Source organism: Herpailurus yagouaroundi, unplaced genomic scaffold (genome assembly GCF_014898765.1).
Source record: "Herpailurus yagouaroundi ecotype Mexico unplaced genomic scaffold, PumYag 165, whole genome shotgun sequence".
Lineage (NCBI taxonomy): Eukaryota > Metazoa > Chordata > Mammalia > Carnivora > Felidae > Herpailurus > Herpailurus yagouaroundi.
Window position 1 is genome coordinate 28,357,336 of NW_024412406.1, and position 12,870 is coordinate 28,370,205.

Consider the following 12,870-nt stretch of genomic DNA (forward strand, 5'->3'; position numbering starts at 1 on the left):
ACGCGATATAATTTTTATTTCGGAGAAAAACATCTAAGCCACAATAGCCACAAAACATCAATAGGCATAAGAAACTATGGCTGAGTTTCCTGCCTTTGAAAACATTACCTCCTGAAACAAACAAATAATAAATAGGTAAGCATTTGTCTTAGTAAAGGGAAGCTGCATAGGTTGGAGAAAACTGGACAGAGAAGTTAACTAATTATCAAGGTTCTAGTTTTTCTCTTGGGGTCGGCTTGAAAACATTTTGATAAATTGTCAATAAGATAGAGTAATAGCTCACTGAGCCAGAGCTTGCTTATGGTTTTATAATCTTTCCAGATAAACCTTTTCCTTGTCAAGAAAGCATCATGGACGGTGGAGATCATCTTACCTTGACGTCACGCACAGCCTCGGGGCTTCCTTCATTTTCCATGGTCTGGTGAATATTTGCATTATATCCCTCAGCCCTAGGCAGGGGCAGAAATTGCTTCCACATAGATGGCCTGGAGAAATGTTTCTGGAGGCACTGTTGGTTGTCTTGGGAAGGACTGGGCATGTTTTTACAGTAAAGCTCCAAATGAGTCCTGCAGCCTGATTTTAACAACACTAGCCCAGGGTCCACTCTATTTCTCTTCGTTTGGCCAATGCTGGGCCATCCGTCAGTCAGCCAGGGAACCTCTGTGGAAAGTTACACTATTTGAAGCAAAAGGCTTATCTGTTAGGTGGATCAGCAGTTTATCCACGGTTCTTTAGTGTTCTATTCCAGGTAGAGCCTCCTATTTTGAATGTCTAGGTATGTTATGACTGCCCCCTACTGGCAGAAATATACTACTAATTCAAATTTAATCCTAAAATTGAAAGAAATGATTTAAGCGATCTATCGCTTAGGATATAATGATAAAATACATTGCTTCGCCATATTCTGCATTAGTTGTGTGAGACACAGACCAGGGCCTGATAATCTTGGGCTATGCAGTCGAGAGACAGGTGGTCTGCCTTAATCTATGAAGGTTTCTTAAAAGGTCATTTTAGCAGGAGTCAGTTTTGTGGCTAGAAATGTATGCTCAACTCATACCCAAACTGAAGTCCAAGGATTATTACACTTCTTGATTGGTGTCATGTAGGATGAAAGTGATTTTTCTTATGAGGTAACTAGTCATCTAATGATTAAGCCAAGAGTTGGCTTCTAACATCATACTGCACATTTGTAAAGTGTATAAAGTAAAGTGTGTAAAATGACCCCAGGGCCCCAGAATTGGTATATGAAACAAACACAATCCCTATAAACATCTTGGCTTCCTTTTTTTTTTTCTTTTTGCAGAAATTGATGAATTGATTCTAAACTTCACATGCAGTTGTAAGGGACTTAGAATATCCAAAACAATCTCATAAAAAGAAGAGCAGGGTTGGAGGATTCACATTTCTCAATTTTTTTTAAACGTTTATTTATTTTTGAGACAGAGAGAGGCAGCATGAACGGGGGAGGGCCAGAGAGAGAGGAAGACACAGAATCCGAAGCAGGCTCCAGGCTCTGAGCTGTCAGCACGGAGCCCTACGAGGGGCTCAAATTCACAGACCACGAGATCATGACCTGAGCCGAAGTCGGACGCTCCACCGACTGAGCCACCCAGGCACCCCACACATCTCTCAATCTTAAAACTTACTATAAAGCCACAACAGATCAACAGAACAGAATTGAGTCTATAGGTAAATCCATACGTCTACGGTCAGTTGGGCTTTGACAAAGTGCCAAAATAATTCAATGTAGGAAAGAATTGTCTTTCCAACAAATGGTGTGGAACCCCTGGACAGCTCCAGGCAGAAGCTTAAGTTGATGTTCTACCTCACACCACATAAAACATTAGCTCAAAATGAATCCTAGACCTACATGTAAGAGCTGAAGCTATAAAACTCATTTTCTTAGAGGAAAATGTAGGGGTAAATCTTCGTGGCCTTGGATTAGGCAAAGCTTGTGTAAGTACAATATCAAAACTCAAGGCACGAAAGAAAAAGGCTGGTAAACTGGACTTCATCAAAATGGAAAACTTTGATTTTCTAAGAACATCGTCAAGAAAGTAAAAAGATAACCCACTAGGAGACAATATAGAAAACCACATATACATAATAAAAGAATTTTATCCAGAAAATATAAAGAGGTCTTCCAGCTAAAAATCAAAGGGGCACCTGGGTGGCTCAGTTGGTTGAGTGTCCAGATTCGGCTCAGGTCATGATCTTGTGGTTTGTGAGTCTGAGCCCAGCACAAGTCTCGCTGCTGTCGTGCAGAGCCTGCTTCGGATTCTCTGTCTTCCTCTCTCTCGGCTCCTCTCCTGCTCACACACTCTCTCTCTCTCCAAAATAAAAATTAAAAAAAGTTAAAAAACCCCAGAAGTTAACTAAAAATGGGTGATGGGTCTAAAAGACGTCTCTCCAGAGAAGGTATACAAATGGCCAATAAGCCCATGAAAAGATGCTCAACATCATTAGCCAGTAGGGAAAAGCAAGTCGAAATCACAACGATTTTACATGTAATAGGTTGGCTTTAATCAAAAAGACTGACAAGGACAAATGATGTTAGCGAGTATGTGGAGAAAATGGGACTCTCATGCATTGCCAGCGGAAACATAAAATGTTGCAACCACTTTGGTAAACAGTTTGGCACTTCCTCAAAACGTTCGACACAATTACCCTAAGACCCAGCAATTTCCTCCTACGTGTCCACTGAAGCCAGAGAAGTGAAACGTGTGTTCACATAAAGGCCTGCATAGAAATGTCCAATAACTGGAATCAACCCACATGCCCATCAACTGATGAACCAAGTGAAGTAAATCTGTACAATGGAATATGACTCAGCAACAGAAAGGAATAAAGTTCTGACACAGGTTGTAACATGGATAAACGTCAAAAACATGCATAGAAAAGCCAGTCACAAGAGACCACATCGCGTGTGATTCCATTTATGAGACAATGTCCGGAGTAGGCACATCTAGAACGTAGATTAGTGGCTGCCTGGGGCAGGAGGGTTTGGGGGAGAAATGGGGAGTGACTACCAATGAATCAGAGGTTTCTTTTTAGTGTGACGAGATTACCAATGAATCAGAGGTTTCTTTTTAGCGTGACAAGAATGTCATAAAACTGATTTCAGTGATCGTTTCAGAACCCCGTGAATACCCTAAAAACCATTACGTTTGTATACGTTAAACGGGTGAATTAATGGCGTGTGAATTCGATCTCAATGATGCCGTTGAACTTTTTATGAAAAGAGAGGCAACTGCTTCAAGCGACCAGATGTTTCAGCGCAAGTGCGGTACGTAAGTATCTGGATGGGTCTGTTCCCTGGGGTCAGTTGAATGAAGATATGGTTGAACCATATCACTGGCCGGCGGGGGCGGGGGGGGATCCCAGGACCTGATTCTGGACTCAGAATGAAAATAGGATAGGTGGTATTAGTTATCTCAAATTGACCTGTGCCGTTTTTGGAGCTGGAAGTTTATTTTGTCCTCCTGTCCATGTTGTCTTTGTGCATTTTGTGCCTGGGGAAACCTACCTGAGATTTTCGGTGGTATGTTCAGGGACTCCATCCGTGTAGTCCTGCAGTTGGGACCAGCCTCCCCGTCTTCTCATCCTAGGGCCAGAACACATAGTCCCGAGCCACTCTGCAAACCGAATCGTTCACATTTCTCTTTTTATTTAATGCTGTCCTTTTGGTCCACCAGCATTTTTTTCTTGCTCTTTCGTTTTTGCACACTCGATTTTTGGTGTCAAACCTTGGAGGAAGCATTTCTTTCTAACGTTCATGACATTCTCCTTAGCATTTTCCCCACGCTTGTAAAAATCCTCGTTTTTGGAAACTTCTTTCTAGTTAATAGCCATTTGTATGAAAATTATTTTATCTTAAATCATATTTGTTAATAATATTATCTAGGTCTGCGAATAAAACGCCTCACGCTCCGTTCTTGAGAGATCGTCGTAAACATTATTGTTTCATATTCAAGGAAGGGGTGTGTGTATAGGGGCACAGTAGCACCGACTGGCCTCCCCTGGCATTCTGTGTAAACCCAGTTTGCTAGAGATTGTAGCGAGAGGAATTTGCATGAAGAAAGAATTTTACAATCTGTCCAAGTTGAGTAAAGTACTTGTTGGCAAATTTTCCATTACTTCAAGAAAAAGGGCATCTCCTAAAGGGTCAATGTAACCGAGAGACCTGTGTCTAGGAAGGATAAACAGCTGAGAGAGTGGCGAGAGGAGGGAGATTAGTGGACCATTAATCTATTCGACTCCAACTTGGTCGTTAGCTCCTGAGAGAGGCAGAAAGCTGGTGGATTGACAGCCGATTGAGTAAATGTTAATGGAGATGAACAGATAAACCCTAAGCCTGGAGGAGCCCAGCCAACACTCTTCCCTCATGCAAATGAGACTGATGATAGGCGGGTCCGGGGAAGGAAATCCTTACTGGGGTCCATCTCCAATTCCAGACAGTCCTGGAAGACCCAGACAGGGAACCTTCCAAGACTGCCCGAGTGGTCATAGCTCAGGTTGTGGATCCCGGCATTTGCTCTACTGGTAGGAGGATTGCAGTCTTTGCTGTCTGTCATGGATCCAAACGGTGACCTTGTTTTTCCTCCATTACTGTGTGTTAAAAGCGTTAGAAGAGTGGTAGAGGACTCACTGAACCGTGGATCGATAGCCTTAAGGACCCACACGTGGTCCAGATGGAAAGGCGCGCAAATCACTAAATGACCCTTGACTTTCAGCCAGATGCAATAACTGGGAAAGATTGTGGGTTGTTCCTTTAGAATGAGTGAATACATTCTCTCTCTCTCTCTCTCTCTCTCTCTCTCTTTCTCTCTCACCTATATATCTCAGAGAGAGAGAGAGAGACAGAGAGGGCATAGGCACACATGAGCAGAAGAGAGGGAGAGTGAGAGAATCCCAAGCAGGCACTGCGCTGTCGGTGTAGAGCCCAGCACGGGGCTCGATCTCACGACTGAGATTATGTCCTGAGCTGAAATCAGGAGTCAGACATTCAACCAACTGAGTCACCCAGGTGCTCTAAGAATGAGTAAATACGTTTAAAAAAATTAAAAAAAAATTTTAAATTTTTAAAAATTTTGAAAGTGCTTGACAAGAGCTGGGGAAAAAGGCTTTTATAGAACAGATGTGGCAGCAGAGCAAGGAAATCATGTGATTGGCTACAGCTTAGGCAGGTGACTAATTTGGGAAACCTTGTTGGCTATTTGTGATTGTTTAGCGTCATTGTCTATGGTATGAGTGCGTTTATAGGAATTCACCCTGGGTTACACGGGCTACCAAGGCATTAGAGGCAGCTTAGTCTAATGGCCTCCTTGGTTAATTAATTACTTTCACAAGTCCCCCTTTTGGCCATCTTCTCGTACGTGATGGATTGATAAAAAAGTTTTCTATTAAGGACCCCCTCCCCGGTCACTGTCAGGGTTGAGGTTTTCGCTGTGAAACTCCTAGGTTATCATGACAGTTTTATGGAAATTTTTGCTATTCATTTCCTTGTTCATCTCGTTTCTGTCCTCCCAGCTCAGTGAGACCATCTGATGGCTACAAGCACGTGTTTAAGGCTTTTGAGAGATACTACTTAAAAAAAAATTTTTTTTTAGTGTTTATTCTTTTTAAAAAAATTTTTTAAATGTTTATTTATTTTTGAGAGAGGGAAAGACAGAGTGCAAGCTGGGGAGGGGCAGAGAAAGAGCGAGACACAGAATCTGGAGCAGGCTCCAGGCGCTGAGCTGCACAGAGTCCGACTCGGGGCTCGAACTCATGAACCATGAGATCATGACCTGAGCTGAAGTCGGACGCTCAATCGACTGAGCTATCCAGGCCCCCCTGAGAGATACTACTTTTAAGCAGACCTAACATAAACATGATTATTGTTGAAAAGTCCATGTATCAACTTTTACTTACAGCTATCCAATGCATTTGTTCATTTAAAAAAAAATTTTTTTTAATGTTTATTTATTTTTGAGACCAAGAGAGACACAGAGCATGAATGGGGGAGGGTCAGAGAGAGAGGGAGACACAGAATCTGTAGCAGGCTCCAGGCTCCGAGCTGTCAGCACAGAGCTGGATGTGGGGCTCAAACCCATGGACCATGAGATCATGACCTGAGCTGAAGTTGGAAGCTCAACCAACTGAGCCACCCAGGTGCCCCATTTGTTCATTTTTTTAAAAGATTTCTTTTATGTTTTATTTTTAAGTAATCTCTATACCCAACTAGTAAACCTAGGTAGAACTAAAGTTCTATATTTGCCTTATATTTAATGTTGATAACTCTGAAGACATGAATGTTTTCATTAAACCAACCAAACTTAGACTAGCTTTTATATACCAAAGATGATCCCAGATCATGTGAACTTGAGAAACATTTGGGTTAGTGTCTATATTTCTGAGACGATACTTAATTTTTATGTAAACACTTAATTTATTTTTCTTTAAGCCAATTAAATAGAGTGTCTTTACAAATTAATTTTGCCAATACCATCTGGAGTAGAAAAATCACACATATAACACACACACATGCACACACACACACATAGACATAAATAAACATATAGCAGACACTTTTTAAATTTTAGCTATGAGACAAGTCTAATAACACAAAACTCGCTAGTTTCCAAAGGAACTGTTGGATCCAAATTGTGTTTCTGGCAGTTGGAGTAAATCAAGATTACTTGCTCTGGTGACTAAAACTTCTTACTAGTGTTTGTGGAGAGGATTTATGATACTTCCAGTTGCTTTTTGTAAATAACTTTTTGAAGAGGCAATTTTTAATTCATTTAGTCTCTTAGAAGCTTCTGCATATCAATCAAAAGATGTATCCCATTATTTTGGGGAAGCGTCCTTCTTCTCTAGGGCACCTTGCAAATGGATAAGGTTATCTAGGTTAAAAGTTCCCTACTGTGGCCACTGTAATTTAAGATTATCTTTGGTAAGGTTCACCCACTCGTTCAGACAAACGTATGTTCTGGGATCGTAATTTTTCTACACGTTCTCAGCCAGAGTTCTAGATGGAGGAGCCCCAGACTCTTTGGGCTTGGAGGGACCCATTTTGTTTTACCTGTGGACCGAGTCTGGAAAGAGGAATGCTCAAATAAAGCTGGAGAGCTCACAGTGCAAAAGCGGCAGAGCTCAGATCTGGGAGGAACTTTCTGCACCCTCAAGCAAAGAAGTGGTCACGGTAGACTCTGCAGGTATCCGTGCCTGATTGCTCCCCGAGGGCCACCTAAGGTCTCCTTTGGGTCCTGTTTCTGACACCGGAACTCTAAAAAGACAAACAGAGGCATACTAACATTTTGAGGAGTTTATCTGAGTAGATGTGGATTCGAATCAGGGAGTGCCAAACCAAACGTGGTTAGGGGTGCCCGGGAACAGGGGTTGGGGGAAAGGCTTTCATAGAGCGGAGGCAGAGGCGAAGCAAGGGAATTATTTGCTTGGCCACGGCTTAAGCCGTGGCCTCATTTAAGAAAACCTAGTTGGCTGTTTTGATTCCTTGCTCTGAAATTTTGTTGCCTGGAAGGATACAAGTGCATTTATGGGAATTGACTCTGGCTTAGGTTTCGGTTTGCTCACGTAGGCTGCCGACGCATGATAGCCATCTGGGCCTAATGGCCTCCTTCAACAATGGCGTATTAAGGTTACAAACTGTGGAGGACCAACTGGCTGACACGCGCCCTCGAAACAAATCGGGGAGTCAGGCAGCAGTCCAGGCAACGCTTGGCCATGCTCTGTTTCCTACCCTTTGCCTCCTTCTAATTAGGATCTGTATTTCTAAGGGTAGCGACTCAATGGTGGTCCCTGGAAGACAGGCCCACCTCAAATCCGGGGAATCTGTGGATGTTTCCTTGTTCAGAAAAGGGTCTTTTGCAGATAAGTAATTAGGCGAAGGCTCTTGAGATGAGGAGATCATCTTCAGGTGGGCCCTAAATCCGATGACAGGGTCCCCACAAGGCACAGAGGTGGAAGCAGCAGTGTGACCAGGGAGGTCGAGATTGGAACACTGCAGCCACCAGAAGCTGGAAGGGGCAGGGACTGGATTGTCCCCCAGAGCCTCGGGAGGGAGCATAGTCCTGCTGACACCTTGATTTGAGACTTCTGGCCTCCAGAACGGAGAAAGAGCACACTTCTGGAACTTCTGGGGTTTTTTAGCCTCCAAATTTGTGACAGTTTGGTACAGTGGCCCGAGGAAACGAACACCGTCGGAAGGCCTTTTCTCGGTCCGAAGCCGTGTTTCTCAGCTTTTTCCTTCATTTTTGCCTCATCCAAGAGAGAACAAAAATGAAGCTACAATTTAAAGTGAATTTAGTTTCTCCCTAACAAAAGAAGTTAAATACTAAGAAAATTTTGGTAGGCAGGGTTGAGTCATTATGGGTCTCAGAACATTGGAATGTCCATGTTTTTTCTCAACCTCAAGGACCATTTTGCTACCTTGAAGACAATATTATGTCCCCAGTTTCCATTGCAAGTACAAGGACTAAAAATAGAGGAAATGACTAAAAAGGAGAACATTACTGGGGAGGGAAGCATTGACACTGTAGACAGAAATCAGTGGAAATTTAGGCCGGCTAATCTTTTTTTTTCTTCCTTATTCATTTTGAGAGAGAGAGAGAGAGAGAGAGAGAGAGAGAGAGAGAGAGAGAGAGAACCTGTGCACACAAGTGGGGGAGGAGCAGAGAAAGAGAGAGAGAATCCCAAGCACACCCCACATTGACAGCACGGAGCCAATGGGGGGCTCAATCCCACGAACCCCATGAGATCAAGACCTGAGCTGAAGTCAAGAGTTGGACACCTAACCACGACTAATCTTTTGTTTTAAAAAAGGTATATTTGGAGAAAAAGCTATTAAAAAGTCAGTTTGTGACCTCTTGGCCAACTTCCAAAAGTTTCCTGAGAATAATAGTTACTAAAAAGAACATTATATTGCAGGCAAACTTTGATAGCAGTGTAATAGAAGAATATAGAGAAATGTTTAAGTTTGGATTAAACAGTGACTGAATGATATAGTGTTATAGGTAGGTTCTGGACTGGGGCTTGATTGATGTTGGGGTGACTAGCGGAGGAGAGCCAAGAAGGCACTCCTGGTATAAGGAGAGAGGTGGAGCGAAGGAGAGGACACGAAACCTATCAGGTCTCTTAGGCTTGTGATAACAGTTGGACTTCCCAAGGGAAGTAATGATGTTGGGTCCATATTGCAGGGAGCATTGAATGCTAGACCAGGAAGTCTAGATTTTGTTACACGGGAAATAGGGAGGCAGTACATACTCTTCATCAATGTTTATGTCCTAATCTCTTCTTTTTATAAGGACACCAGTTATATTGGATTAGGGCCCACCCTAAGGACCTCATTTTAACTTAATCACCTCTTTCAAGACCCTACCTCCAAATACAGTCACATTCTGAGGTACTGGGGATTGGCACTTCGTCATCCGAATTTTGGGGGGAAAGACACAATTTGGCCCAGAGCAATAGTAACATAAATCAATTTTATGGCAGTGGCTTAACTTCTTACGTCTGCGTTTTCAATGTAGTTCCCCCAGGAGTAAATACAAATTCAATCTTTTAATCTTTTGATTTTCTTCCTCTATCTGTACTCTTGACACATTGATATGAAACTTAGATATTTTCAGACTCAACATACAAGAAACTGATGATAGAATAAAATTTCTTACTCTCTCCCCTAAGCTTTACAATTAATAATTAATGAAATTAATGTTAATTAATTAATACATTAATACATAAATCATTACATAACAAAATATATATTTTATATACGTAGTATTGTTATTACATAACAAAATAATACAATAATAAATAAGTTAAATAAATTAATAAAATTAGTGTTTTCAACTATTTGTAAAAACGTCAGCTTAATGTATCCTTTGTTTGTATGTGTTAATCAAAGATATTTTATTATAATGAAAATAACCTACATTGAATTCCTTGATTTTGATTGAGTTTAATTTTTGGTTGACGTATGAAAATTACCCATGGAATTGTCACCTGTTCTGGTTTATGATTTTCTCTAGTCCGACCAAAAATACATGTACAGTATATGCTGCAGTTTGAATAATTTCTAGATCTACCAATGACATTCAATTCCTTTCTGTAGCATGACATTAAGCATTCATTTTTATGGTATCTTAAAGTATGATATTTAAAAACTATCTTGAAAATGAAGCCCTGGACCCCTTTTCACTATCAGACCTAATAGGATAATGAGATGTGTGTTGATGTGGGTCGGTGAAAGCCCTGTTTATCTGAGTGCCTCAGAAAAAAAAAAATTCTGCATGAATAAAGTGAAAAATTTCTTGATTTCTCCACTTGGTTTACTTTGAAACCTGGCCAGTGAATAAATACATTCAATTGATGGTAGTGAGAAGTCATCCTTATGAAATTTTAGGGAGATTATAGTGCGGATATTAGCTCCTTGAGATATGCAAGAGAAGTTAAGGGGTGCCTGGGTGGCTCAGTTGGTTAAACATCTGACTTCAGCTCAGGTCACGATCTCACGGCTTGTGGGTTTGAGCCCCACGGTGGGCTCTGTGCTGACAGCTCAAAGCCTGGAGCCTGCTTCCGATTCTGTGTCTCCCTCTCTCTCTGCCCCTCCCCTGCTCATGCTCTGTCTGTCTCTCAAAAATGAATAGACATTAAAAAAATTTTTCTATCTAATCTTAAATTCCACTATAGGGAACATACAGGGTTATATTAGTTTCAGGTGTGCTTAAAAGCAAGGCCCAAAAGGATTAAACTGTGGGTAATGTAAGTATGTTCTGGAACAAAACTCAAGAATAATGATAGAAATAAAAAAATACCCTGGCACCCAAGTAAGTAAAATCCACCAGTTCTGGCGTTTAATAAAAAATAACCAATACCTTGTAAATTGTAAGTGTTGCACATTCTCTCTCTCCCTGCACCGTGTGTGGACACAGTGAGAAGGTGGGTACCTCTAAGCCAGAAGCAGACACCTCACCACTAACTGAATGGCCAGCACGTGTTCTGGAGGCTGGAAGTCCAAGAGAAATAAAGCCCTGTCGTTTAAGCCACTTGGTCTGCTGTATTTCATTGGCAACGTTAGCTGACAGAGTTTTCTTTTTTTTTTTTTTTGCTATTTAAAAAAATACTGCACGAAAAATCCTTGCACATTTATCTTTGCACGCTCATGCAGCAGACGTTCCCAGAAGTTTGATGGCTTGCTTATGGGGTGTGCACCCGTAACACTGGAGTAGATACTTACGCTATTCTTTCTGGCAGGGCCTCTTTGTGTTCAAATGCGCCACAATGATGTCCTTCTGTAGTGGTGAGGCCATGTATTCCCGCCACAGCCTAGAATGTGCCTTCATATTTGGAACGACAGATCAATCAGACACAGATAGGCATTCTTCTGCTTTCTCCATGGGAGCACCACTGACATTTTTGGCTAGAAAATGCCTTGTGTGTGGTACCGTGCTAGTATCCCTCCCCGACATTCATCATCCATAGTCCCTGGGCATCAAATGCCAGGACTCCATCCCTAATCATTGCAGTAAGCCCAAAAGTCCCACAGAGTTTCAAAGACCCCTGAGGGGGTTCCTTTCTCCACTCTCAGACGCTCTGAAACATGTATCAAATTTAAAATATTATAATTAATGTTGTATGTAAGTGATGAATCACCGACTTGTACTCCTGAGACCAATATTGCACTGCATGTTAACTAAAATTTAAATAAAAAATTTTAAAAAGTAAAAAAAATATATATATTATTAAAGAAATAGTTTTGGGACTTACAGCTTTGTTACCAACGAAATTTTTTACCAAGCTATTATTGTGGTTAGTATCTGCAATCTTTCTTTGATTCCAATTCCACAATTTTCTTAGTAAGCAAGTCTTTGATTAATTTCGGCTAGAAGCTTGCATATAAACGGACTCAATCTATAGCATCAAATTTATTGAAAGAAAATTTCAAGTAAGAAGAACAAACACAAGGAATATCCATGTACATTATTCAGATTGAAAAAGTTTAACACTTTGCAGTATTACGTAGAGTTTTTAAAAAAAACTTTAGGGGCGCCTGGGTGGCTCGGTTGGTTGAGTGTCTGACTCTTGATCTCAGCTCAGGCCATGATTTCATGGTGTGTGGGTTTGAGCCCTGTGTCTGGCTCTGTGCTGACAGCATGGAGCCTGCTTGGGATTCTCTCTCGCTTTCTCTGCCCCTCCCCTGCTCTCTCTCTCAAAATAAAATAAAACTTAAAAAAAATATTTTACTTTAGAAATACAACATAGATACGACGTAGGGCCCCTCTGAACATTTATACTAGTGTTTATCCTTTCCTCTATGTTTGTGATAGAATAATGGCCCCCTAAAGATTCTACTTTCTAATCTCTGGAACCTGTCAATATGTTAGCTTACATGGCAAAAGGGAAACATGGTGACATATGTCATTAAAGTTAAGGACCTCGAGATGGGGAGAGTTGCTTGCATTAGCCAGGTGGGCCCAATCTAATCCCATGAACCCGGAAAACCAGAGAACCCCTATCAGCTGTGTTGACTGAGTCTCAGAAGGCGCTGTGACATTGCTGACTTTGAAGGTGGAGGGAGGAGGACATGGGCCAAGAAATGCAGGCAGATTCTAGAAACTGGAGAACACCGGGAAATGGATTGAGACCCACGTCAGGCTTCTGACCTGGAGAACTGTAAAAGACTAAATTTGTGTTGGTGTAAGCCGGCAAATTTGTGATAATTTGTTAAAGCAGCAATAGAAAAATAATACATTATATCCTGTTACTATGTGTTTATTCACAGTGCTTTAAAACTTGGCCGAAATTTAACATTTTTAGTAAAATGTCTTGGTTATACATCCCTCTGAGTGCTAATTACATATAACTGAC

At 41.4% G+C, this 12,870-nt stretch overlaps 1 protein-coding gene across 2 annotated transcripts in view; it reads right to left on the reverse strand.

The window, feature by feature from the left end:
- The window catches only part of RGS20 (regulator of G protein signaling 20), an 84,962-nt gene extending 84,217 nt beyond the window's left edge, over positions 1 to 745 (reverse strand). Inside the window, exon 1 of one of the 2 annotated variants that reach the window (XM_040487790.1) lies at positions 374 to 745. In XM_040487790.1, the coding sequence (XP_040343724.1) occupies positions 374 to 538 (165 nt within the window). In that variant the 5' untranslated portion in view covers positions 539 to 745. The remainder of the gene's footprint in view (positions 1 to 373) is intronic. The other variant, XM_040487791.1, reaches the window with a different exon arrangement.
- Positions 746 to 12,870: the final 12,125 nt, after the last annotated feature.